The sequence below is a fragment of the Pseudoliparis swirei genome, chromosome 10 (genome assembly GCF_029220125.1).
Source record: "Pseudoliparis swirei isolate HS2019 ecotype Mariana Trench chromosome 10, NWPU_hadal_v1, whole genome shotgun sequence".
In the NCBI taxonomy this organism is placed as follows: Eukaryota; Metazoa; Chordata; class Actinopteri; order Perciformes; family Liparidae; genus Pseudoliparis; species Pseudoliparis swirei.
Genome location: NC_079397.1, coordinates 6,490,247 through 6,516,693, shown reverse-complemented (window position 1 = coordinate 6,516,693; position 26,447 = coordinate 6,490,247). Strand labels below are relative to the sequence as shown.

At 43.6% G+C, this 26,447-nt stretch overlaps 1 protein-coding gene across 4 annotated transcripts; it reads left to right on the top strand.

The window, feature by feature from the left end:
- Positions 1-1,236: 1,236 nt before the first annotated feature.
- fam3c (FAM3 metabolism regulating signaling molecule C) lies at positions 1,237-16,470 on the top strand. 4 transcript variants are annotated; one of them, XM_056425319.1, is made up of 11 exons: positions 1,238-1,445; positions 1,534-1,658; positions 6,220-6,307; positions 6,406-6,510; positions 6,644-6,670; positions 7,852-7,975; positions 13,800-13,858; positions 14,246-14,296; positions 14,384-14,468; positions 14,621-14,747; positions 15,309-16,470. In XM_056425319.1, the coding sequence occupies exons 3-11, from the start codon at positions 6,292-6,294 to the stop codon at positions 15,396-15,398; spliced, it is 684 nt and encodes a 227-aa protein (XP_056281294.1). In that variant the 5' UTR covers positions 1,238-1,445; positions 1,534-1,658; positions 6,220-6,291; the 3' UTR covers positions 15,399-16,470. The 4 variants fall into 4 exon arrangements, with proteins under 4 accessions (XP_056281296.1, XP_056281294.1, XP_056281295.1 ...); XM_056425320.1 differs by having other exon boundaries at positions 1,531-1,658; XM_056425321.1 differs by having other exon boundaries at positions 1,237-1,624.
- Positions 16,471-26,447: the final 9,977 nt, after the last annotated feature.

Here is a 26,447-nt window from a genome sequence, read left to right as displayed (position 1 = left end):
GTGGAATGTGTCTTGAAAATACGGCCATGTAAATACAAACAAATCACAAATAAAGCTACAATAAATAACTGATTAAAAGCTCAAATAACGTTATTTCAGCTTTTACTCAGTTATTTATTGTCACTTTATTTATTTTGTATGTAATATATTCACCAGTAGAGACCCTTTTAATGAACGATACATGGTTGTAAACAGGCACGTGCACAGACATTTTGGGGGGCAGGTGCTCAAACCAAAAAAAGGGCACCCAATGCCAAAAAAAAATTCTGACAGAGTTGAAGCATTAGCATCAAAACACTGATGATGCTCTCCTCGACCTGCGTTTCCTCTGGCAGCATCAGACAGCTTACATTTTCTTTATGAATAAAGATATATTATTATATAGCAACAACAGTACAAGCGTTCTGATTGGCTAATGGGTCGTCATGCCAGCCACGTATTGCCCTCCTCGCTGGTCTGATACAGATCCGTATTGCCCTCTTACGTCATTTTCAAAATGAGCGATATTGATAGACATCAACAGCCAAGAGCAGTGGTCCTCAAACTAAGGCCCGCGGGCCGGATACGGCCGCCTCCACATTTGGCCCGGACCTCTGAACAATACCAGAGAGGCCTTATGATTTTTTTTTCAGTCTGGCCACGCAAATCCTAGACTAGCCCCTGTTAAATAGAACGGAATAAGAATTCTCTCTCTCTCTGTCCCTCTCTCTATTCTCTAAACATAACTAACGTCAGTAAACAGCTGCAAGGCTTTGAAATCACGTATTTCGTGAGTTTTTGTCTGTTTATTTTTTTAGGAAACGTCGGACCAGTTGTGACGTCATGTTTTCAGCAGCGCTAATGTTGTGGTTGATTTATCACCAAACAACGTCAGGACCTGTTTGTCTGGTGCTGCGGGTCAGAGGAGAAGGAGCGGCACCCGTTTGGTGGCGCGAGGAGCACTGCGCGGAGGAGGAGGAGGAGGGAGGGGCGCGGCGTGGGGAGGCTCGTGAGCGCCGCGGAGCATGTCGGGGAGAAATTCTCACAAGAACTCAAGTAAATGCCCCGGCCGGGCCGGCCCCCGTCTGATATTAAAACACATTTGGGGGGATTTGATGACAGAGAGAGTAACTTTTATTCTTAAATCCTAATGAATGAAAACAGTGGGCTCCAGCAAAAAGGGCACTTTTCTCATCCAGGGCAAAAGGGCTGGTGCTTGAGCACCACTAGGGCTCTATCTGTGCACGTGCCTGGAACTTGTAAATGTGTGCTCGAAAAAGAACCAACAAAAGCTCCAGGTCTGCTTGCTTGTTCGTCTTTGGTTTCTTCGACAGAGTGGAGCATCTTACCATTCAGCATCTTCGCTCTCACCGTCTTTTATCTCAGAGATCGCCTGGGAGGACTCGTGAATCACTCCGAGGTTGCTGGTTATTGCGACCTATCAGAAGCGGCATATCTCAAGCCAGGTGTGCGCATTCTTCAAATACTATGAACGCGTACTTTCTAATTATCACCGCTTTTACCGGAGCTATGTGTTCACTCTCTCGTTAGCAGACGGGAGGCACAGACGAGGAAGTTACACCGCAGAAGAGCCAACGTGACGTCTGCTTGGACGTTATATGTTACAACTTGAAGCCGACGCCAGGTAGGCGCGTCCTCACCACCCCACCTGTCTATAGGTGAGCTCGCGCGACAATGCTTCCGTTAACCCAACGCCTTATTTAATGTAATTGAGTCATTCCTAGCATTCGGTGCCATTTCAGCTAGGTTGATCAAAAATAAAAAAACATAATTTTCCATGTTTTTTTCTATTTAATCTGAATGATGGCTTGTTAAAGTATAAGAAAAAGGTTTTGGTCAAGCTCAGGATATTATGTTTAAATAATTGTGACCTAATAATCGGATGCAAACGAGGCAAAACGTCCACCCTGTTACAGACATTGTCATGTCTATGAAAAAGTGTTTTGACTACACAATCATTATAAATGTTAATTATCTAACAGCTGAAATGTTCCTTACTTAACCTGTCAAAAATAATTTAACAAAACATTTTAAAAAAAATGCATTATTTCGAAAAATACTACTATTTTGAGGCACAATGTAAGTTCAACCCATTTGTTTTAGAATAAAACATAATTTAATTGGAATGTGGCGGCATGTTTTAGTAAATTAATTTTGTCAAATCATTCCCTGCAAAGGACTACAAAGACATGGGTCATATTTGTTCATTTCATTTAATTATTATAAAAAGAAACACAGGTAACAGGGTGGACACAAGAGAAACGGGACGTAACAGGAGGACTTGTATCAGTGAATACAATAACATATTTAATTAAGAACATAAATCCTTAAACATTAGGCTACATTTAATTAATGGTGTCAAAATGTTATATTATATATTATTTAATTACATTTCATTTTACCAAGAATACTAACAAGAATTATTATAATTAACAATAACAGCCCACCGGCCCGCATCCCCAGGCCCTGACAAATACGTATACTCCAAACTTCAACCATAAAAGTCCACCCAATACAATATTCATGAACATATTCAACAGTTAATACATATGTAGTACCAACATTCTCCATCTATACATCAACCGATCTATTCCATTAGCCAGCAACCCAGTTGCTTCTCTAAGAAACTCCAAACAGACTTTTCCAGCTGGACAGACCTCTTATTGATTGGTTGCGGCTCTGTAATGAGGCATACAATCTGGTCATCTCTGTACCAACTGACGTCTTCTCGTGGACTGGGCCAGTAAAATTTGTTAATGCCATTTCTATGCATACACTTGATCTTCAGGTCTTCTTCCACCTCCAGGATGATTCCTGGGAAGGGTTCACCATCATACTTAATGATGCACCACTGCCCAATTTCTTCTTTAGTGAGGACCTCAGGCCGGGTTGGTTCTCTGGTGCATTCTTGAATCGGCCCTTCTACCAAGCTCACCTCCTTCAGCCCATAGCACGGACAGTCCAGTTTGCCCTTGTCAGCCTGGCAAAGACAGGTTATGTCCCTGTATTTGATAATCCCTGGAGAGAGGCAAATGACTTGGTGAATTTTCATAGTTCCTTTCACAGGCACAAGCTGCGGCCCATCCAACATTTCCTGCCCTTTTTTCTCAACTTCTTCTTCTCCCACGAGAAAAAGCTCCACTGAAGTGCCCGACTTTTTTAACTCGTGGAACATGGTTTCCGCATTGGGGATATCTTCTCCATGTTTGACAATTCTGTCAGCAGATCTTTAAGGGTACCCCAACACCATCTGGAGCACCCTTTCCATGGCTGGCCTCAAAAAAGTTCCAGCTGACGCCTTGAAAGCCTTTTTTGAACGGCTCTTGAGATAGTAGGTAAAAGTTACCCTTCTGTTTGTACTGAGTTGCTGGGCCGTCACTGAAAACATGCAGGCGATTGATATCAGGGTGTCTCTCCCTCACCATGTCCAAAACAGGGTCAAGATGGGCCCAGATGGCTGGGGGATCGTGGCGTCTGGAAGGTGAAATGGTGGTGAAAGTCACTGGAGACAGTTCAGCTGCTGTGTAAAGCACTCCAGTGTGCAGGGTTGCTTGCTGGTGGGAACCTCCAAAATGGACAGATTGAATTTCCTTAGAGTACTTACAGGAGTAATTTTCACTGAAATCTACATGAATTAGACATTCATTGCTCCTCAAGTTTTCCCTTAGTTGTCTATAGGCTCCATACTGCCACCGAATGTTAAATATGTGCCTTCTAAATCTGAACAGTCGGTCATGAAAGTCACATGCAAGTCCATCCTCTGTTGTCATCACATTTTTCTTGACAGTGATTGTTGACCTTTTCCCTGGCTCCTCTCCATTATGGATGTTGGCTTCCAAAGACCACTGGGTAATACCTACCTCTATGTTTTCAGGAGCTCTCAGCATTTTATGTGTTGTGTAAACACAGTCTTTACACTCGCCGTATGCACAGAGTTTGGATTTTGGATTGCACATGGTTGCATCTACCATTTCCTCAATATTTTTTGTAGCTGACATGCCTTGGCTGTTTAGAGTGTTGGCCATGAACTGTAGGTTCTCATGAGTTTTACACTGACAGGTTTCTCGATCAGCTTCTGTTGGCACCACAACCCAAAATGGTCTCAAGGTGCAGAAACACGAGTAAGAGACCCGATGTTGATGCTCAGAAAGGAATTTCTGGTGCAGATTTTTCATCGTGTCAGTTAGCAAACGTGTTTGATTTTTCGTCTTCTTTTGAGTGACAGTTTGTTTTCGTCCCGTTGTCATCCGGCTGACGTCATCTCTCAAATAGAATGCTTTTACTTTTGCTTTGCATTCAGCAGGTAATCTGTTGCTCACTTTTCTTTCAAATGTCAACAGCGCTCCATCTGGTCTTTGACCTCGCTTTTGAAAAGCCAAGAATTTTCTGTGCATCCCTCTGCAGCCTGTATTTCTCGATAATCTTTCCTATTGTTGTTTTAGCAATTATTTGTTTCTCTCGTTCCTTCCGGGTGTTCTTGTATTTATTTCTGATGTCTTCAATTATGGCTTCCTGCAATAACAATCTTTTTCTAATTGTGTCCTTAACTATTTGATTGCGAAGCAGGTAATTCACCCTAGACCGAGGGGATTTGTTCTCCCCAGCCAAACGCTGGTCTCTCTTTTTGTATTTGTACATTTTTCTAATTTCTCTCTTCAATGTGGCCTCCAGTTTTTCAATCTGGTTCTGGAGCCTCCTTCTCCCCCTTCTGACATTGTTCCGTCCAACAACGTATTGCCTATAACACAAAAAAAAGTTTATTGTCACAATTTACAATAACTGAAACACAAAATGGTTTGCTTTATCATGTAAGATAATTCAAATCCAGATACACACAATCTGCAAATCATTTAACCCATAACTTTATTCTAACCTTGAGGGCCCTTGTTGTGCTGCATTGTCTCGACTTCGAGGTGGAGTGGTCATTACGCTGGCTCTTGCTTTATCCCTAAGCTTTTTCTTCTTTTCTTGCCACTTCTTTCTCTGTTCTCTCCTTTCTCTTTCACTGAGGTCTGACACTTTCTTTTTTTTCCCTTCTTCTCTGTCTTTCTTCCACTTTGCCTTCTCTTTATCCAGGTACTGCTTCCTTCTTTCATTGTCTGAATCCCTTCGTGCCCTGTAGCGTCGCTGCTTTTCTGCATTAGACAACACTGCCATTTCCTGATAAATACATTCATACCATTAGATATCATATAATTTAATATATATATATATATAATGTAATATATATATATAACATATATGCATATTAAACAAACAATACATAACAGCACATGCTGGAAATAGTTAATCATCTAGCCTTTTAACAACCCCTTACTGTATGTCCACCCTGTTACTGTGAAACATAGTAACAGGGTGGACGGTAACAGGGTGGACATTGTATGCTAAACTTGGCTATTGCTACATGTCTGATGATGATCAAGCTAGCACTTGTGACATCAGAGAAAGATATTTGATAGCTTTATTCACATTTTTTCTAAATGTAAACATTTTGATCAGTTTCCACAAAAATGAGCATAACAGGGTGGACATGTTATGCTTTACCGCAACAGTTAAGTTAGTAAAAAACATTAAAAAATTGTTGAAGGAAGAGTGCATACTTACTCTGCTTCTTGAAGATGATTTTCCCGCCTAAAATGTATCCTTCTTCTTGAGTCATACAAATAGTAGCATAGTAAAGGGCGTGTCCAGAGGATTCAAATCACAGTAACAGGGGACATTAAAACAGGGACACACACTTTTAAAAACTTTAATCAATAAAATGAATTACCATTTTATTTTTATTTTGTGATGAATATCAATAAAAGGGTTACATAACAGTGACACAAATGTAGAATTTGTTTGTATTTGTTTGATTTCTTTGTTTATATCCGTTAGAGAAGTTGAGCAAACATGATTTGGGACACAGCAATTTGGCCTACTTGTGCTAAAATCAGAGTAATTATTTAGCATTTTGAATATCCTGGGAAAATAACATTGATGTTTTATAGTAGAGGGGAATAAACATGTAAAACCAAGCTTTTAAAAATAAGCATTTGACCTTTTACATGCAAAATATATGATATAATGTGTTGGGGACCTAAATGGCACTGAATGCTAGGAATGACCCAATTGTAATAGCTTGCAGCTGGTGCTAGAGTTGACGTCACGCTGTGACCGTCACTTTCCCTCTGTTATCACAGATGTATTGATAAATAATGCATTGTTTTATCTTCACAGGGTTTAACAAAAAATAATATTAAAATAGATAGATATATATATTTTTTTTTGCACAAGTGGCTGGAGGATAAGATGGCCAGGGCTGGAAGTAAGTGTGTCCCCCTTAAATATTTTCATTGTAAGGTGATGCACACTCTCTGTGTGATGTTTGACATGCTGTATCCCTTCTGTCTGTTCATCATTCAGGTGTATTGAAGTTGGCGGTGGTCATCTTTGTCTTCCTCCTAGTTATGTTCATGACTTTTCAACTGCTGGAGATAAACATGGATTTCACGTTTCGCAATGTGCTTTGTGAGTGAACCTTTCTGTCTCCATACATGGCCATTTGTTTGGGAAGGGAGTTTCCCGATAAACCTTCCTTTTATATATCTTTACCATAGAGTTGGAAAAAACATTAAATGTATGATTTTTGTGTGCTTTTCAGCAAGATCTATGCCATCGAATGAAGTCTGTAAGTATTTTTTTACTATTATTATTATTAAATTTTTTATCAGCAGCAACTGGTATTCCTTTTTTTTTTTTCATGACCGAATTTCAATTGACTCGATTAACTGGTGTGTTTGTTGGATTGGACATTTCTTTTTATATTGCGAGACAAAAGACACGACTGAAACAGATCCTCATTGTTGGACAAGACAAAAGGGCAATAACAACAACAATAGAGAGACACACACAGTGAATACAGGCCAGTTACCAGGCAGAACAAGGGTATCTCGGTTATCCAGTTATGCTGTTTGTTTGAGTTCTTTACAGTTTTGGGTGCACTTGTAGTTATACATATATTAACGGTAGACGAGCTACAGATCACATTACACAAGCGCATATATTGATTGGGCATTTATGAATGAACATTTTGGCATTGCATGCCAATTAAAAATAAAAATAAAAAAAAAGAAAAAAAAAACCTTGACCTGACCTTGACCTGACTTTGACCCGATTGATCCAAAATCTAATCAAATGATAACAAATATAAAAAATCATCCCAAATTTTTCACATTCGGTTTTAAAATTTTTTTTTGTTTTTGGAACACACAACAAATAAAATAAATAAATATAACACGAAAAAAATAAAACCTCCATTTTCAATGCGAAGGTAATAATGATAAATGGCATTTACATTAGTGCTATGGTCATTACTTAGGAATGATACAATGGTGGCGGTGCAATGAATACAATTTAAAAAAACAATAATTATATGAATAACACAAGTTCAATCCATTTGTTGATGGTAAGATAGGAAGGTTGTGGATTTATGTTCAAGTTTTTAATACATATAATCTCCATAATAACGCCAATAAGTAAAACATAAACACGTGAAAATGACGAAAATATCGAACAAATGCAGCATAACATAGTCTGTACTAATACGGATAAACTTAAATCGCTTCTTCACATTTCAGTCCGATGACGGATTGTTTCATCAAAACTCACCCGCTGAGCAGTTGGGCTCAAAATGAAGGTTGAAACCGAAGATGGCCGCGGGTTTCTTTGTTTTCCGAATGACTGAGCCGCTCTTTTTTGGTAGAGCTCGAGCGCCCGTTGTTGGATACGCTTCAGTGATCGGACCACCTGTTACCTGAGAGTGCGCCTCTGTCGCACGCCTGTTGTGTAAATCGAGTTTTCTATTCACAGCCCCAAAGCCAGTGAGGTACAAGTGTGGGCTGTCCAAGTCCTGTCCACCCGGACACTTCGCCTTCAGGATGGCGAGTGGAGCGGCCAACGTGGTGGGACCCAGAATCTGCCTGGAGGACAAATTGTAAGTGAAGTGGCTCCTCGAAAACCTTTTTTTGTGAACACGGGCAGGTTGGACGACCTTCGCAGCCAGCTGAGGGGCGACTGCACACAAAGCGGTCAAACGAGTAAACTTTCTTTTAGTTGTTGTTGTTGTGAGAAGAACACCTCCGCTGGTGTACACATTAATATGCTGTGCGATTTATCCACACTATACTGCACTCGACGGTGAAAAGTGCAGATAGCAGTTCCGATAACGAATTGTCAGTTGATCGATAAACAATCGTGCATTTTGATAAATGTATAGATTCATAAATTATTATTATTTACAGTCACAGCTGATTGATTCATGTTTGATGAAGGCAGCGACATGGCCGTCTATTCACATCATGTCCGGGAACTGCTTTCCAGTCAACCACATCCTCAAGAGATAACACTTAATTCAAGCTACCCCACCCCTTCAGCGACTAAAAGCAGGACACACAATTAAAGTGGTAATAAAGTGGTTGTGTGCAAAAGGTTAGGAATGTACAGTGTTTGTCAACCGCATGGCGTCACCTGTGAAGACATTTCATATCATTACACTTGTGTTTTAATATATTGTCATTCATCATATGTTCATGCAGCAGTCTGCACAGGAGAAATAGTTCACAAATACATGAATACACACTATAAGGCTGCTCCTGAACGCATCATCTCACTCTTCCGGTAAGCTCCGGTTGCCAGCTCAGCAGCGAGCATGACTTCTTCTTCTCTCCCTCCCGCTCCCTCTTGCTCAGTGTGTCTCATGTATAGTTATCCCTCTGCCTCCCTTAATGTTAACGATGCATGCAACAAGTGTAGTTTATTTGCTAGGTTGGAGGCAGGTCCAAGTGGGTTAGATGCACGGCTCCATCGAAGCTCAGACAGCTATGCTAGTTAGCCCGCCCTCTCCCGTAGTCGGCGCGGAGCTACAGTCAGCTGTTAGCTGTTCCCCGGCGGTAACCGTGCAGCCGGGTGGTTGGGTAACTGTTCGCAGGAGTAGTAAGTCTATACAGAAGCTCGCTGTGCACCAACCACTTCACGTTTCGAACCAGTTTTTCCTGCTCAGCGACACACTGAGGAACACACCCTGGTTATCGGGAGCTCTATAGTCAGGAACGTGAAAATAGCGAAGCCACGGACCAGAGTCGTGTGCCTCCCGGGGGCCAGAGCGGGCGACGTGGAGTCTTGTTTGAAGCTGCTGGCTAAGGACAAGCGGAGATACAGTCAGATTGTAATACACGCCGGTGGTAATGACTATGGTTGGGTACCGGAAACCGGTGCCAATGTGGTACCGGTTCCAATACAACCGGTATTACCCGGACCGAAACGCAACGCACATTCCGGTGCTTCTTTCCGGTGCCTGAGTCGATTGAAATTGAAAAAAACTATTGTTGTGAACTTCTCTGGTGACTCCGCCCTGTCAGCAGGTTACGAGCCTCTCATATTTAACTTTGACAGCGGAGGCGTGCGCCGTGTGTGACTACGTGAACCCGTGTGGAGCACACCAGCGTCAGGCTGGACCGACAGGGAGACCGTCACCGGTCCCCCTGAACACGTGGAGACCGATGATGACGAGCAGCCTGAACTCAGATTAGTACCGGAACGTTGATTGCAATTCTTGCATTCATAAAAGTAGCCCAAGAAATAATAAATTAGCCATTATAACCATGTTTAAGCTAGCTCGTAGCTAGCGCTAGCTACGAGCGTGACAGTCTGCAAGCAGATGTGTTGGTGTACAGCGGTCCCGGCTGTATACCCGGTGTTACCGGGAATAAAGACCGTGGGGCATCACTTTGTTTTAGTGTAACTCTCGCTGTCAAAAGCAAAACTTTATTTGTCACATGTCATCTTCAGTCCCTCTGATTGGTTGTTCTCTTTGCCCATCAAAACAGTGACAGGATTAACCCTATAAAGTCTGCACATGACAATACATATCACATCATATTATGGAGAACATGTGTTGTGTATGTTAACAGTCTGATATCCGTTGTGTGTCGGTGCTCCATGATAACGGCTTCTATGGCCAAAGTGGTTTTTAATGTCCTCATTGTGCGTTTAAAAAAAAAAGTATCGGTTCAGGCACCGTTTAGGCACCGGTATCGTTTTAAAAGTACCGGTTTAGCACCGGTATCGGAAAAAACCCAAGCGATACCCATCCCTAGTAATGACGCCCGAGCCCGCCGGTCGGAAGTCACTCAAATTAATGTGGAATCGGTGTGTGCTTATGCCAAGACGTTGTCGGACACCGTCGTTTTCTCTGGCCCTCTCCCAAATTTGCAGACAGACGAATTGTATAGCCGAATGTCGTCTTTCAACCGCTGGCTGTCGAGGTGCCCAGTGAATAATGTGGGCTACGTAGACAACTGGAAGACTTTCTGGGGAAAGCCTGATCTGATGAGGAGAGACGGCATTCATCCCACGTTGGACGGAGCGCGTCTCGTTTCTGCAAACATAACCAAGTTGATCAACGGACAGCCATATCTGTGACAACGCAGGGTTCATGTCAGAAAGCAGATACAGAGTAGCCCCACGCCCCTGTCATCCCTGTCACCCAGTGTCCCCCATAGCACATCCCTCCCCTGGAATTTATATCAAGTTTGGTTCTTAAAACTGATAAAGTTATTATTGTTGGAGATTTTAATATCCATGTGGATGTTGATAATGATTGCCTTAGTGCTGCATTCATCTCCTTGTTGGACTCGATTGGCTTCTGTCAGAGAGTACAGAAACCCACTCACAGCTCTGGCCACACGCTTGATCTTGTTCTTACTTATGGCGTTGACATTGAGCATTTGAAGGTCTTCCCACAGAATCCTCTTCTGTCAGATCACAACCTCATAAATTTTGAATTTATACTACCGGAGTGTACTCCGTTAGTCAAAAGTTTCTACACTAGATGTCTAACTGACAGTGCTGTAGCTAAATTTAAAGAAGCGATTCCTTCTGCATTTGATTCAATACCACGTCTCAATATAACAGAGGACTCCTGGTCTAACTTTAGTCCGTCCCAGATTGATCATCTTGTTGATAGTGCCACAGGCTCACTGAGAATGACACTGGAGTTGATAGCCCCTCTGAAGAAGAAGACAGTGAGGAAGAGGAGGTTTGCTCCCTGGTATAACCCTCAGACCCGCAAACGAAAGCAAACATCACGAAAGCTTGAAAGCATATGGCGTTCAACTCATCTGGAAGAATCCCGCTTAGTTTGGCGAGATAGTCTTAAAACTTATAAGAAGGCCCTCCGTAATGCCAGAGCAGCCTATTACTCATCAGTAATAGAGAAAAATAAGAACAACCCCAGGTTTCTCTTCAGCACTGTAGCCAGGCTGACAGAGAGTCACAGCTCTGTGGAGCCGAGTATTCCTATAGACCTCAGTGGTAATGACTTCATGAACTTCTTTAATGAAAAGATTTTAACTATTAGGGACAAGATTAATAATCTCTTGCCCTTAACCAGTGCCAATCTGTCCTCAACTGGAATGGCCTTGGAAACCGCAGTATGCCCTGGTGTATATTTGGAGGGCTTTTCTCCCATCAACCGTGACCAATTATCGTCAACGGTTTCTACTTCTAATATGTCTACCTGTCTCTTGGACCCCATCCCGACGAGGCTGCTTAAAGATGTTTTGCCTTTAATTGGCAGCTCTCTATTAGATATTATCAATGTGTCTCTGCTAACAGGCCACGTACCACACTCCTTCAAAGTAGCTGTCATTAAACCGCTCCTGAAGAAGCCCACTCTGGATCCAGAGGTGTTGGCTAACTACAGACCGATCTCTAACCTCCCCTTCCTCTCCAAGATCCTTGAGAAAGTGGTTGCAAATCAGTTGTGTGACTTTCTACATCATAATAGTTTATTTGGGAAATTTCAATCAGGATTTAGAAAACACCACAGCACCGAGACAGCACTGGTGAAAATTACAAATGACCTCTTAATGGCAGCAGATAAAGGACTCCTCTCTGTCCTGGTCTTGTTAGACCTTAGTGCTGCATTCGACACCATTGACCATGACATCCTGTTACAGAGACTGGAGCAGTCGATTGGCATTTCAGGCACGGCACTAATTTGGTTTAAATCCTATTTATCAGATCGATCTCAATTTGTATTTGTAAACGATGACGCCTCGATAACCACCAACGTTAATCACGGAGTTCCACAAGGTTCCGTGCTTGGACCAATTTTATTTACCTTATACATGCTTCCTTGGGCAATATTATCAGGAAAACACTCCATAAACTTTCATTGTTATGCAGATGATACTCAACTATATCTATCGATAAAACCAGAGGAGAGCAACCAACTCGGTAAAATTCAAGCATGTCTAAAAGACATACAAACATGGATGACCTGCAACTTCTTGATGTTAAACTCAGACAAAACCGAAGTAATTTTAATCGGCCCTGAGCACCTCAGAGATCAATTATCTGGTGATGTGGATTCTGTAGACGGCATTGCCTTAGCATCCAACACCACTGTAAAGAATCTTGGCGTTATCTTTGATCGGGACTTGTCCTTTAACTCCCACGTAAAGCAAATCTCAAGGACTGCATTCTTTCATCTACGTAATATTTCAAAAATCAGGCACATCTTGTCTCAAAAAGTTGCAGAAAAATTGGTTCACGCGTTCGTTACTTCGAGAATGGATTACTGCAACTCCTTATTAGCAGGCTGCTCTAATAAGTCTCGTAGGTCCCTCCAGTTGATCCAGAATGCTGCAGCTCGTGTTCTCACTAAAACTAAGAAAAGAGATCACATCACTCCTGCACTAGCTGCTCTGCACTGGCTCCCAGTAAAATCAAGAATCACTTTTAAAATTCTTCTCTAAACGTACAAAGCCTTGATTGGTGATGCACCATCATATCTTAAGGAGCTTGTAGTACCATATTGCCCCACTAGAGAGCTGCGCTCACTAAATGCGGGACTACTTGTAGTTCCTAGTCTTAACAAGTAGAATGGGAGCCAGAGCCTTTAGTTATCAAGCTCCTCTTTTATGGAACCAGCTTCCACCTTCAGTCCGGGAGGCAGACACAGTCACCTCATTTAAGAGTAGACTTAAGACCTTCCTCTTTGACAGAGCTTATAGTTAGGGCTGAATCAGGTTCACCTGGTCCAGCCCCTTGATATGCTGCTATAGGCTTATAGCTGCCGGGGGACGTTTAGGATGCACTGAGCACCTCTCTCCTCTTTTCTCTCCTTAGGGATGAATTTTCATCTCTCAATCACACGTTACTAACTCTGCTTTCTCCCCGGAGTCCTTTTGACTTCACGTCTCATGGGGTCATCGGACCCTATGAGACGGCATAGATCCTATCTGCTGATGGATCATCGAGGTCTGGGTCGTGGAATTCCTGCTACCAACTACGCCACTGCCTTGTTGAGACTCCGCCCACTGTTGAGACTCCGCCCACTCCTCTCTACCTCCATCTGCCTGATGGATCGTGGAGGTCTCCATCGTGGAATATGCCGACTATGAACTATTCATACACTCTGTCATATTCATTGAATGTATTTTAACTCTAAATCTGTCCTTCTGTACACATTACATCTATTGTTCTGTCCATCCTGGAGAGAGATCCTCCTCTGTTGCTCTCCTGCAGGTTTCTTCCCTTTTTTCCCCCTGAAGGGTTATTTGGGAGTTTTTCCTGGTCCGATGTGAGGTTTTGGGGCAGGGATGTCTATGTGTACAGATTGTAAAGCACTCCGAGACAAATTTTTAATTTGTGAAATTGGGCTATACAAATAAACTGAATTGAATTGAATAAGCCGTCTAAGCTCCATGTACGTGTGAAAGGCTCCTTTGTCATTGTCCTCTGCTCCGTTTCAGAGTCATGAGCGCTGTGAAGAACAACGTGGGGAGAGGAGTCAACATCGCCCTGGTTAATGGTAACGCTATCAGCTGCATGTGTGTACTTGTTGCCCTTGCACATTCCTGCTGAGCATTGCCACTTTCATTTCACTGCACACCCTGTGTGTGTATGTGACAAATAAAACATCTTGAATCTTGAATCTTGAATGTTGCACCTTCGAGTCTATTTGAATAAGATAACAATATCGTACAGCAGCACTGCTCTTTACATTGTCATATCGGAAACAAAGGCAGCTATTTCAAAAAGCAAAGTATGCCAACGTTTAATGGATGGCAAAGAACCACTCCTAAGGTTGCGTGTCATTAAAGTTATGAATTAAGAATGATGTTAAAACAACTTTTAATCTCAGTTTTACTTGACGTTAGATTTAAAGTGTTCTAAATGTGATATTTTTCACCCACAGGGAGAACAGGGGATGTTATCAAGACGGATTTCTTTGATTTGTGGGCAGGAGGTAAGTAAGAATATCTCAGGACATTTTTTGTTTGAGACAATCAAAACCACTCCCTGCATTGTGTTAACCATGTGTTGCCTCGTGTAGATGTGGCTCCCTTCATTCAATTCCTGAAGGGAATTGCAGAAGGGACGGTCGTGATGATGGCCTCGTTCGACGATCTGTCCACAAAGTGAGGCCTTTTTCCACAGCTGCCCCCTCGCTTACTGACGCAGCTGATGTTCTCATGACTAATTAATTGCTTTTTTGTTATCTCCAATATTGGCTGTGTGTCGGCAGCTTGTGTGGCCCCCGAAATAATATCTGGTTTGATTTGTTCTGTAGACTCAACGATGAAGCCAAGAAGCTAATTGCTGATCTGGGCAGCTCGGTTATCAGCAACATGGGCTTCCGGGACAACTGGATCTTTGTGGGAGGGAAAGGCATCAAGACCAAGAGTCCATTTGAGCTGGTAACATGACCCACTCGTGTTTTCATGTCTACATCTGCTCCCTAAAATGAACTATGACGCCGTTTCTAAGCAACAGCTTTATAGCATTGTAGTCTTTATACTGCTATAACAATATGTTGCCTTCCATCAGTTAATTTATTCCACCAGCTCATCGGCGGCACACATGAACTGAAATAAAGAGCCGATCGAATGGAGAGTGTTTAAGGAGTTAAATGGGATTGTTTTTTGGGGAATACAGCCACGTGACATATTTGACACAAAGTGGACCTTGTATCCTGTCGGATTAGCATTCCTTCTTACGAGGACAGTAAAAGAAAACAGGTGTGTTGCGCTCGGGCCTTAAAGGGCACTCGGACGGAACACCGTGTGAAATCATCGTAGGGCATTGGGTTGGAAGATCTGGATCTGTTGGCTCTTCTGGATCTTCTGTCCAAAGAGATGCCTTTTCAGAATCTGGGGGGGGGGGCATTGTCCCTGCTGTCGTAACCTTTTCTTTTTAAAACATCTGTTCGGTTCACACTTCGTGATCTCCTCTGAACCCCGATGTGTTTACCTCCTCAGCACATAAAGAACAGCGCAGACACCAACAAATTTGACGGCTGGCCCGACGTGCTGGAGATGGAGGGCTGCGTGCCCCAGAGGCAGGACTGACCTGAGATCTGCCGGCCGACCCGTCCTGCAGACATTCCTTTCCCCGCGAGTCTTCTGAGCGGTTACACTTCTTTGGGCGCAGGTCGGTTTTTTAGGGCTGCCACCCACACGGGCTCGTTATTCACATTTGCCTTTTTAGACTAAAGACTTTGAAGAAGACGCGACAAGGAAAGAGGAGCTACTGTGAAGTCAGTCTACTGAATCGTAGAAGGAAGTAATAGGTAGAGTGCACTGATTTATAATGGACTTCCATTTGGTTCTTGGTATACTATCACACTTTCTATCTGTAACGCCCTGGCTCTAATAGTGTGGCGTAATTGCACTTTTGCTGATAAAAAATGGACATCGTAGCCCAGATTTTTGGGGGCGCTGAGTTTCCATTCCATGTTCCTTGCCTTAATCTCATTATCTTACTCCTGGTTTTAAGCAAACGGGACTTTTCCTTTTCTTCCTTTCAGAGACAGCTATTTTTCTAAGAATATTATGACTATTAACAGGTTTTGAGGATGCTTCTTGTCATTATATTGTAACCAAATGTACCAAATTCACGTGGAAATGTGTTAATATTTGTTTCGAGAAGAATCTCAAAGATCTTAATATAATGAGCATTGTAACAATAATATAATTTCTTAAATTAAATGATATTGTAGCGGCTATGTAGTGTTGGTTATGTGTATGTATGCAGTGCAGTACACGGTATACTCTGAACATTAGCTGTGGATCAACTCCACGTCATCAGGATATACTAAATGTTAATCTCACAGACAATTTGAAAGAAATTAGAGGTTGTTAACCAGCTCACACTGTTGTAGGTCAGGTGGTTACCTGAGAGCGAATAACTAATGCATACAATTGTCTTATGACGATGCTTCACCACGTGCCTTCCTGTTTTAGTTTCATCTTCGTTTCCAAGAATGTCCTTCAACAGCAGTAATTTAATTTTTTCTCAAACAATTGTGTATTTAAAACAAAGTTGTTGACTCCACTCGCATTAATGTTGCATGTATTTGATCAGAATGGAGTAATAGAGTATGTTAATGAACATCGGTATGAAATACAAGATGTAAACATGCCTGAGTTAGCGATGATGCTTATTTACATCCGTCGTCCCTCGGCAGGTAGCAAAAAACGTCACAACAGGTGACGATATAGAGATATAATTATGTAATACACAAGGACAAAAAGTTGTGCGTCAATGTTTGAGAAGGATTTTAGGAGTATTGCACATCGTAAACATTACTTTAATTAAGTGTTGCTACACCTGTAAGAGACCAGTTAGTTAAACAATACTCAATGTGTGAACACAATTATTGAGTGTCATATCACATTTGAAAAGGTTAATGTATTAGAACTCATTTACAATAACCAGCTCCTCCACTCTCAGGGACACATTGCAATGTGTCACATGTACTGGTTGTTTTGTCAACATCATACACAATAATTAAGGATTCTTCTTGGACATCTTTTGCACACATACAAAAATGACTGCATCATCCACATAGATTTGAATAGTTATGTTTGGGCATGCCTTGGGTAGATCATATTTGACACGATTCAAATGGGTCCCAGAATAGAGCCTTGTGGGACTCCTAGAACAGTCAAGGTAAGGGTGTGTGGTGCATCTTTTTATTGGATATGATTGCTTCCACCGAAAAAATAAATAAATTAAAATAATGGTATATATTGTATTTGTAAAGCTCCAATAGGGATGTTTAGGATGCCAGTACCATCTCTTCGGGCTGCTAACTGACAACCAATCTAATGTCACACACCTGTGCCGCTGTGTGTGTAACTGGTGTGTAGTTTCTACAACATTAAGCTCTATTCCATCCCTTGAAAGACACATCTAACATGTTCGCCATGCAGGTCATTTTGACTGGTGTGGTCTCGGGAAGTCCATATAATTATGTAAAAAATCAACCTTGTGTGCTTCATTATGTTATCGATATTTTGTGCCATTTCTTACTTTCTACATTTTAATTCAGGCATTCTTAAATTGTTGACTTACAATTAGTGCAACTCTAGAACGAACGGTATTTGCTGCAGAAGATCCGAAACATTTAAAACAAACGTCTCTCAGCACCGTCCTTCATCCTCTCGCCCACCAAGTCTTTCTGTTTTAATCTGCTTCAAAAGAACACATCAATGGCCCACGTCTTCCAATTTCACTGTATTATTCTGTCATCTTGTGCAAGAAGGTGATTCCTCGTTGCAACATCTGCTGTCAGGGAATTGCTGTTCTCTAGATTGACCGGCAGGGGGCGCCAGTGTCCCACATCATTTCATCCCTGTGGGTTGTCCTGGCTGGTGCTTCAGTAACACAGTGGACTAACTCCACGCCGGTGGCCTCTCTCCTTCCTCTGTTTACCAAATCGACAACACGATCACCTGATCGTGCCACGTCACAGATCATGAGTGAACATCCGCCTGTGGCCCTCGTTGAATAAGAAGTTGGTCTCATTACAATTTTTACGATGTGTGCCGATTGCATAATGTATGTGACAGACTGGAGAAAATGACCCAAATGATATGCTGCGAGTATCACTGGAGGGAGCGTGTGCCGTTAACGCTGTGTTTGTGCACACGACCTATAAGCGTCCGCTCAACTGTACTCAAAGTACACAAACTTCGGCCTCTTTTATCTTATACTCACACCGGCCCGACAACGACAGCGTGTACCATCACAGTCATTTAGTATGTTTTTAAGTCAGACGTATGCTGCACATGACTCCTATCAAAGTGTGTCTCTCTGCCAGAGGAGTGACCTTCTGAGTGACCGTCAACACAGAACTCTCCCTTCCTTATTCCCACGAAATGAAGACAACACCACGATGCTCTCCCTCTGGTCTCCTCGGAGGCCCCGCGCGCGACATCCTCCGACATCTTATATCCCCATGTGTGGTGATATAATGGAGAGCCTTCGTTTGAAGGCCGTTCCAGTGTGTGTGTGTGTGTGTGTATAAATATATCATGTATGCTTAACATTACAGCTCCTGGCACGCTTCCCTTTGTGTGGGCCTCGCATATAAAGTCCTGTTCTTGTTATTGCCTGTGTGCAGTGAGAGAGGCGGTGCCTTTAGAAGTGTGTGTTTGTCAGCCGCCGTGGAGGCCGAACCCCTTCTGAGCGCCCGGGTTTCTGCGCTGGCCGGGAGACAAAGTGTGGGCGTGAGCCGTCTTCAGCTCGTCTTATATAAGACGTATATGATGCATTGTGTATGAACATAGAATATCTCCCATTCCATAAACCTCTAATGATGAGAGATGTCTCGTGGGAGCCTGAGGGCAAAGCTGATAACATGCCCTCGCCAAACAGGAGAGGTTTTATTGTTGTTGTTGTCGTAGAGTACAAGTTATCTATTTCCGCCCTCTGCATGCTCCGCAAAATAAATCCGTCTAAACAAAAAAGAGCCTGTTGCTCAAAGAACCTCTTCTGAAATCGTTCCCCTTCTCCTCGGTGTGACCTCTGACCCCTGCTCCTCTGCTCCTTCACCCCCTGATCAGATCCACTCTCATGCAAACAATTCCTCTCAACCGAACATGGACCTTTGGATGTAAATGCATTTTCGACTCACGTTGTCGACCCTACTTCCATGACTAAAAAAACGCTCGTGGCTTTAATTATTGCATGCTGACCTTCGACTCAACACGGACCACAACACACAAACGCACAAACAACAACACACTTCCATGCATCCGTTTACAAGCGTGCAAGTCAGCTGATCGTACATCCCTCAGTGAGTCCTGATCTTTTCAAAAACATTCTCTTATTTCTGCACAAACTCACATACTCAACCCCAGAAAAGACCCCGCATCTGTCTCTGCTGCCCCAGAGCTGAGGAACATCTCACATCTCACATCTCACGACCACTGGTGGCGAAAGGGCGACATAACGACAGTATGTGAGTATTTTTGCAATATACTGTCTGGCCAGCAGGGGCAGCACTGAGCACAAAGCTGCTTCCTCACTCCAGTCACTCAGCGAGAAGGAAACGTTGCAACTTATTTTAATGTTGCAGACTTTAAAGGGGAAATCCACATATTTATACACGTCATCATCCATTTACTTGTCATTTCTGGGCTTGTTGAGGAGGCGTTGTCAAGTGTGAGACGATTACATTTTGCATTAAATTCATTTGGTGGACACTTTAGTCCAAAGTCTTGGAAGAGCAAATATGTATATTGTATAATACAGATTAAGAGTGTGTCTGCAGGCCAGATCACGGAGTATAAATGAATATCCTGGTTCAAGGCCATTGCCAGCATAAAAGCATGGCTCTTTGTGAGCTCCTATTTTGTCTGTAGGCCTCTAGGATTGTAACCACTCCCCTCGTCTGTCTCTTATCTGATACTGGACTCCAAACAGAGCCTCACCCTCATGTTTACGCCCAGCTCAGCACAAAACCTTTTCCACGACGGTTTCTTTCAGGTTCCTCAACCCCCTACACTCAAGTCAAAACAAGTCGCCAATATCACAAAGCTAAATCCCCCTCCCCAAAAAACTCTGGGAGAGCAAAAGAGGAGGGGCTCCTCCTCCAGGACGGACAGACATACAATAGAAGTGGTCTTACAGAACAGAACACACGCTAAACATCGACGACACAAAGTACCAACGGCAGTTTTCAGCATCGTAGGTATGGTGCGAAAGTGCGAAACACACTTGTGGAATCCATAAGTCCCTAATATCAAACTTAAAGGAGGAAGACTAGAAAGGTCCGCTCACCACTCACCGTCACTACGAAAGCCAACTAGTGGTTTCATGAAGTAATCATATTGTACATCTCAACTTTACCCCTTATAAGGAATCCATTCCGACTCGTCTTTCTCGCCATCGTCCCGGGGCGTCGCTCTTGTGATCTCTGACTGCTTCATCCCGTATTAATTGGTGCAGCCGTGGATTACTATGTTTCCTAAACTCGGGGCCTGGGTTCTAGGGGCTTCCCCCCTAACCCTGACACTGCATTGATTGGATGAAATAAAAGTAGCAAGTTTACTATGGTCGGGACTCTCAGAGAGAGAGAGAGAGAGTAATAAATTGATTAAGCAGAAGAGGGATTACATTGAAATTCTGGGGGAAGAAATTTGTCGATCTAACAGAAATCGCGACGGGCACCATGAGAGGCGGAGTCACGGCCTCAAAGTGGTGGTGCGAAAGGGTGCAACAACCCCTCCCCCCCTCAATCTCAGCAAGGACCCCACTGACCTTGTATTCCGCCCCTCCACCAATCCTATAATTGCCTCTCCAACACACACCCACACACACATACACACACACACACAGACACACAAAGCCAGACAGCTGTTTTTACACTCAGCGTGTCTGTGGGAACTTCCTGCCGACCTCGGCACAGACAGACAAACACACCGCCGGCCGCAGGCCCTGAGCTGGGTCGATATCTGATCACGTGGATTTCATGTCTTCACACAATATTTCTGAATGGACACACACATGATCAGACTCAATTTGTTTTTCGTTTTGCTTGAAGAATGAGACAGAGGAACTGTGTGTGATGATCATGTACAGTATGTGTTGATGTGTTTTTTTTTTTTTTTCCCACTCAGACCTTTTCTGGGAAAACTTCAAGTGACTCGCTAAACACTGGAACAGCAGTAACCTTTTCACCCCGATGGCTTCCATGGTAATACACACACACACACACACACACACACACACACACACACACACACACACACACACACACACACACACACACACACACACACACACACACACACCGGTCCCTCTGGTCTTGTCTGTGAAACAAAAGTCTCTTTCATAGCCATCGTTGTGACATTCTGCTCCTTTTAGCTCAGGGCCCAAGAAGTTGAGGTGGATCAGATCACTGCTGGTGAGAAATAGACACACTTCCAACTGGACCAACGCCCTTCCTCAAATTGTTTCTTCAGGTGCAAACTGGGCGTTCCAACGTTTCGTTGGCTTTGCAGTATTATGAGGAAGCCATTGTGAATATTGTCTTTCTGAACAGCTGTTTAGTATTCAAGCAAGCTTTCTTCATTTTAAGAAACGCTGCTGTGGGTGAACAAAACACAATGTTATTTGTTTTAGTTTATCCAAAAGTCAGACCAGAGGCAATTAACCAAAACAGGTATTAGTCTGATTTGATCAAAAGCACTTCCAGATTTTGACTTTAATTTGAATAAATAGACAAACATATATATTTACACGCACGCTTATTTAAATACATCCCAAGTCCACAGCGGGTCCTTCACTATCAACACGTATGACAAAAAATACTGATACCGTCAGCATAAAATAAACTTAGATGTCGGTGTTTTCTCGTGTGTTGCGAGAGCTGTGCATCAGTTTGGCATCTAGACTTTGATTGTGTTGAATCCAAAGTGCATTTCCTTTGTCGTCGCACCTCCGGTACCTGCCCCGCTTGTTAAGCCGCGCAGACAGACGCGAGAGCACATAAAAGCTGTCTGAAAGAATATGGTTAATGCAGGAGATGGACTTTCACTCCTGTGACCACAAGTCTGCTTCATTCATTATGCAACAGTGCTTCTCCAGGCCAGACAACACCCTCGTCTTCTTCCTCTCTGCGTAAGCTGCGATTCCTTCACAGGGTGGTGCACAGTGCTCCAGGGCACCCGTGCACTTGCCATTTTATTTGCCACAATAGACCGTCTTGTTGGCGTTAAACGGTATTAAGTGGCTGAAATGATAATATTTGTCCATGTTCTGCTTTTTTTTTTTAGAGTCTATAAAGGAAAGCAGAGGAGAGAGTAACCTCGTGAGGGAGCAACGGGTGACTTTTCTGCCTGTCAACAACTCTTGAGTCGATATGGGCGCCGCTGTTGGGCCCAAATCATTGACTTTGAGAGTTAATGTGTGTGTGTGTAGGAAGCATAATGAGCAAATGTGGCAAAAGGAGCACAGAGAATGATGACGAGCTCCCTCGCACAGCCGTAACCATGCCAGCTGGAGAGAGAGAGCAGCTCTATCTTTTTATGGCGAGCCAGTGCAGCCTTTACCCATAAATACAGCCACCTCGTGAATTTCATGGCATCAATTTGCGTCTCGAAAAAAATGCTCCTCGGCTTTAAAAACAGCTCCTCGAGAACAGCAGAGCATGAAAACCGATGCGGCGTTCGTTATAAATGGCACCGGTCGGAGCCGCTTGGATGTGTTTGCAGTGAGCTTGCGTCATCACAGCGAGGCCAAGAAATGCATTTCTCTTTGTGTGTGTGTGTGTGCGTGTGTGTGTGTGTGTGTGTGTGTGTGTGTGTGTGTGTGTGTGTGTGAATAATCATCCTAGGACTCTAAAAATATGTCGAGAACGTATTTAGTTTCTCAGCTCATGTTTATTGTTATAAGGACAAGTATAGAGCGTGATTCAATGCCACATACCGCAGTATTCACAAGCTACTTTCCAAAGTCCGTGCCAACAAGAAAAAACAACAAAACAACACCAAACCAAATAAGAACACAACAACATTATCATTGCTTATCAGTAAATGATTGCGGCGTCAACACAGGACGAATTAGAACGGGCACTCGGTAGAGCGCATACCTTCGCATATCACAAGATTGGGCATTGCATTATGAACATTTTGGCATTAGTTGCATGCCAATTGGATAGGAATTGACCATGCTATGGTAAAAAGAAGATTTTGACCTTTCCATGACCTTGACCTTTGACCCGATCGATCCCAAAATCTAATCAAATGGTCCCCGGATAATAACCAATCATCCCACCAAATTCCATGCGATTCAAGAAGATTTTGACCTTTTTCATGACCTTGACCTTTGACCCGATCGATCCCAAAATCTAATCAAATGGTCTCCGGATAATAACCAATCATCCCACCAAATGTCATGCGATTCGGTTTTATACTTTTTGAGTTAGGCGAATAACACGCATACAAATAAATACGCGGCAATCAAAACATAACCTTCCGCATTTTCAATGCGAAGGTAATAATGGTGTGGATAGAGAAAGATCCTTTGAAGAAGATGTTACGCAGCTAAGATAAACACAAAGCACAGATAAAGCGTGCCTCGACCTGGACTGATCGGATTAACTGCCCGTAACTTCATCTATAATCCTGAACTCAGGGTAGAATATGTTGACATTTTTTTTATTTCTGCCCTTGTCTGGCTTCAAGTCCCCGCCGGCCTCAGATAAAAGGTCAACAAGAACCCTAAAAAACTGCACGGACACAGATGGATCGAGCAAGTCCTGGAGATGAAATCTGGGCTCATGTGTGTATAAGCATGTAGCTGGACGTTGATCAACTTTTAACCAGTTTCCACACCAGCAGCCTTGCGTGCAACCGGAGACGCAACCCGATGTGTGCAGGCAGCCCTCCAGACAAAGAGAGGGGTCCTTCGCCCCGGGTCAGCCCCGCTTTGTGCTCCAACAGCAGGCCATGTGTCGTATGTGGAGAGAGGGATTGCACACATCCAGTTTCCCGTTGTCCTTTCGCAGCATCGGAGAAACACGAGCAGCATTTTCAATTATATCTACTATTCCAGTTCAAATTGGTACGACAGAATAGTTTTCCACTGAATTTGAACTAGTTTTCTCCTCAGTATAACAAGGTGTAGTTTCCATCACAACCATGGAAAATGTCACGACGCTATTAGAGTGGACCCAAAGGCACGACTCAGACAGGAGTAACAAAGAATACTGTCTTTGGTTGGAAACAGGCTGGGTCAAAACCGGGAGATCAGTCGAAGAAGCAAACAAGTCCAAAAAGGGGCAGGTCAGGAATATACTCTAATAACGCTGGAGAACTTGGCACGAAAACACAAGACAATCTGGCAGAGGACAAGTGGAAGTGAGGGAGGTAAATAGTGAGGGACTAATGAGGGGATGGGCTGCAGGTGAGAAGGGCGTGAGGACCAGGTGAAGGGAATGAGGGACTAACGAGGGAGTGATCAGAGGCAGGTGAGAAGGTGTGAGGACCAGGTGAAGGGAATGAGGGACTAACGAGGTGACCAGAGGCAGGTGAGAAGGTGTGAGGACCAGGTGAAGGGAATGAGGGACTAACGAGGTGGTCAGAGGCAGGTGAGGGGCGTTGGATTGACGAGATGGTGTGACAGGATGAAAACAACTATGACAAAAAGGAAGGCGTGGAGCTAAACTGTTACAGGAAATCACTGTATACCGCACGGTTTTCTTTCTCCTGGAACAAGGCGTAGTGAATTGCTCCGTGTGACCCTCTTCATCAGTTCTCCATCCGAGGCCAAAAGGGAATCCATTTTGAATTCACAACTTCAGAAACAAGGTACAATTTCCCCATAACGGCTCCGTAACTCACACGGCATATAAAAAACCAGCGAAACGGAGCCCGGAGTCGAGGGAACAGGATTCATGCTGATGGATATGCCGCAAATATTTCCTCGTGTTGTATCGCCGGCTGCGTTTTTAGAGTCACATTCATCGCTGTCTTCTAATCCGTTACTCTGTGTCGTAAGATTGTCACACAAGGTGTTAAATGTAACGCTGTGTGGCTGTTTGAGAGCACCAAGACGCTTTGATTTCTGCCCACGTGTTAAAATATACACTGTAACAAATATACTCTGTTACACATAATTCTACATCATGTGAGTACTATATTCATGTATTTATTTATGTGGTGTTGCCTCCACTGCTGCTTCACTTTTTTTATTTTTTATTACTTTTTTCAAAACAGACACAAAATGAAATGGTTTCCATACAAGAAATGTTTTTACTGGGAAAGAAAACAGCAGCCATGTTGCCATTTGTGCGTGCATACTTTGAGATCCTGCCAAGCCGACTGTAGGCAGGTGACGGCATTTCACAGTTCCCTCCGCGGTACAAACGCTGGACTGTCTGCGCCGTGTTTTTACTTCCATAAAAGGATGCAGGTGTGTGGGTTTAACCCGCACCTGCACCTCATGGTATGTACACACACACACACACACGGCAACTTCTGCATCATTTGTTTTGGAAATGTTCATATGAGATTTGAGGGGAAACCGACAGTTAAGAAAGCTGCAAAATAAGCATTTTATTGTGAAAACAGAGCATATCTGTGCAACATGTGGGTGTGTCTGTGCACGAATGCTTTAGGTGAAGTAAATAATCGAAAAAAAACAGTGGAGGTCACTGAACCTTCGGAGCGTGTTGCAATCTCTCTCCTCAGGTGACCAATGAGAATCCAGAGATACCTGGTGACAGGAGGTCGGGGGAGGTGGCACGTCGCTTGCTTGAGCAAAAAAAAATCTATACTTGTTATTGTATGTGACGGAGGGGAGGAGTTAACACCATTGATTGACATAAACACACTGCGTGCGATTGGTCGCCGTCTCGTCAAACCGGTTCCAAATGTTGTGAGGCTTTGCATGCAGAGCACATGTGCACCCACTCCGTGGATGTGTTTACGTGTCGGACCTGAACGCTAACGTCTGTGTTTGGGTTCCATTGTCTGCCCGGTCGCCCCGTGTGTTCATCCACCACCGCAGAGACCATGTGTGTTTCATTTCAGAACCGACACAATCCCCCCCCGGATCACTTTTCATAACATCCCCGATCTCGTGCCCCTCGCCTGCAAACGGCCTCCCGTGTCACACGAGCCGCGTCGGAAACACAACGCCGCTTCGGCCCTCAGCTGTCCGAAAATGGCCCGCGGCCCATTCGGTCACGCCTCTCCGTTCCGTGGAGGCCGGCACGGGAGATTGTTCATGAAGTCGCCGATTAAATCGGGAGGAAATTCACGACGGGCGGCGGATAACGACGGTTCTCATTTTCTTGACTCGTCTTTTCAAACCTTTGACGTGTTGTGTTTTCTTCTTTTCTTTCAATGACTAATGTATTTACCAGCAGAACATCTTGCGCACAAAATGCTCATGGAGGCCGTGGACAAAACCCCCTCTGTCCCCATCGGGGAACGTCTTGTGAGCCGCACAGAATCAACTCATTTCGGCTCCATCTTTTATGATGTGACCTCAATTTCAAGCCTATCATTTTTTTTCGCTGCCATTGTTCCAAACCCACAGCCCCCCCCTCCCCCTCTCACCCCCCCCCCCCCCCCTCCAGTGATCTGCGTCGGTTCGGTGAT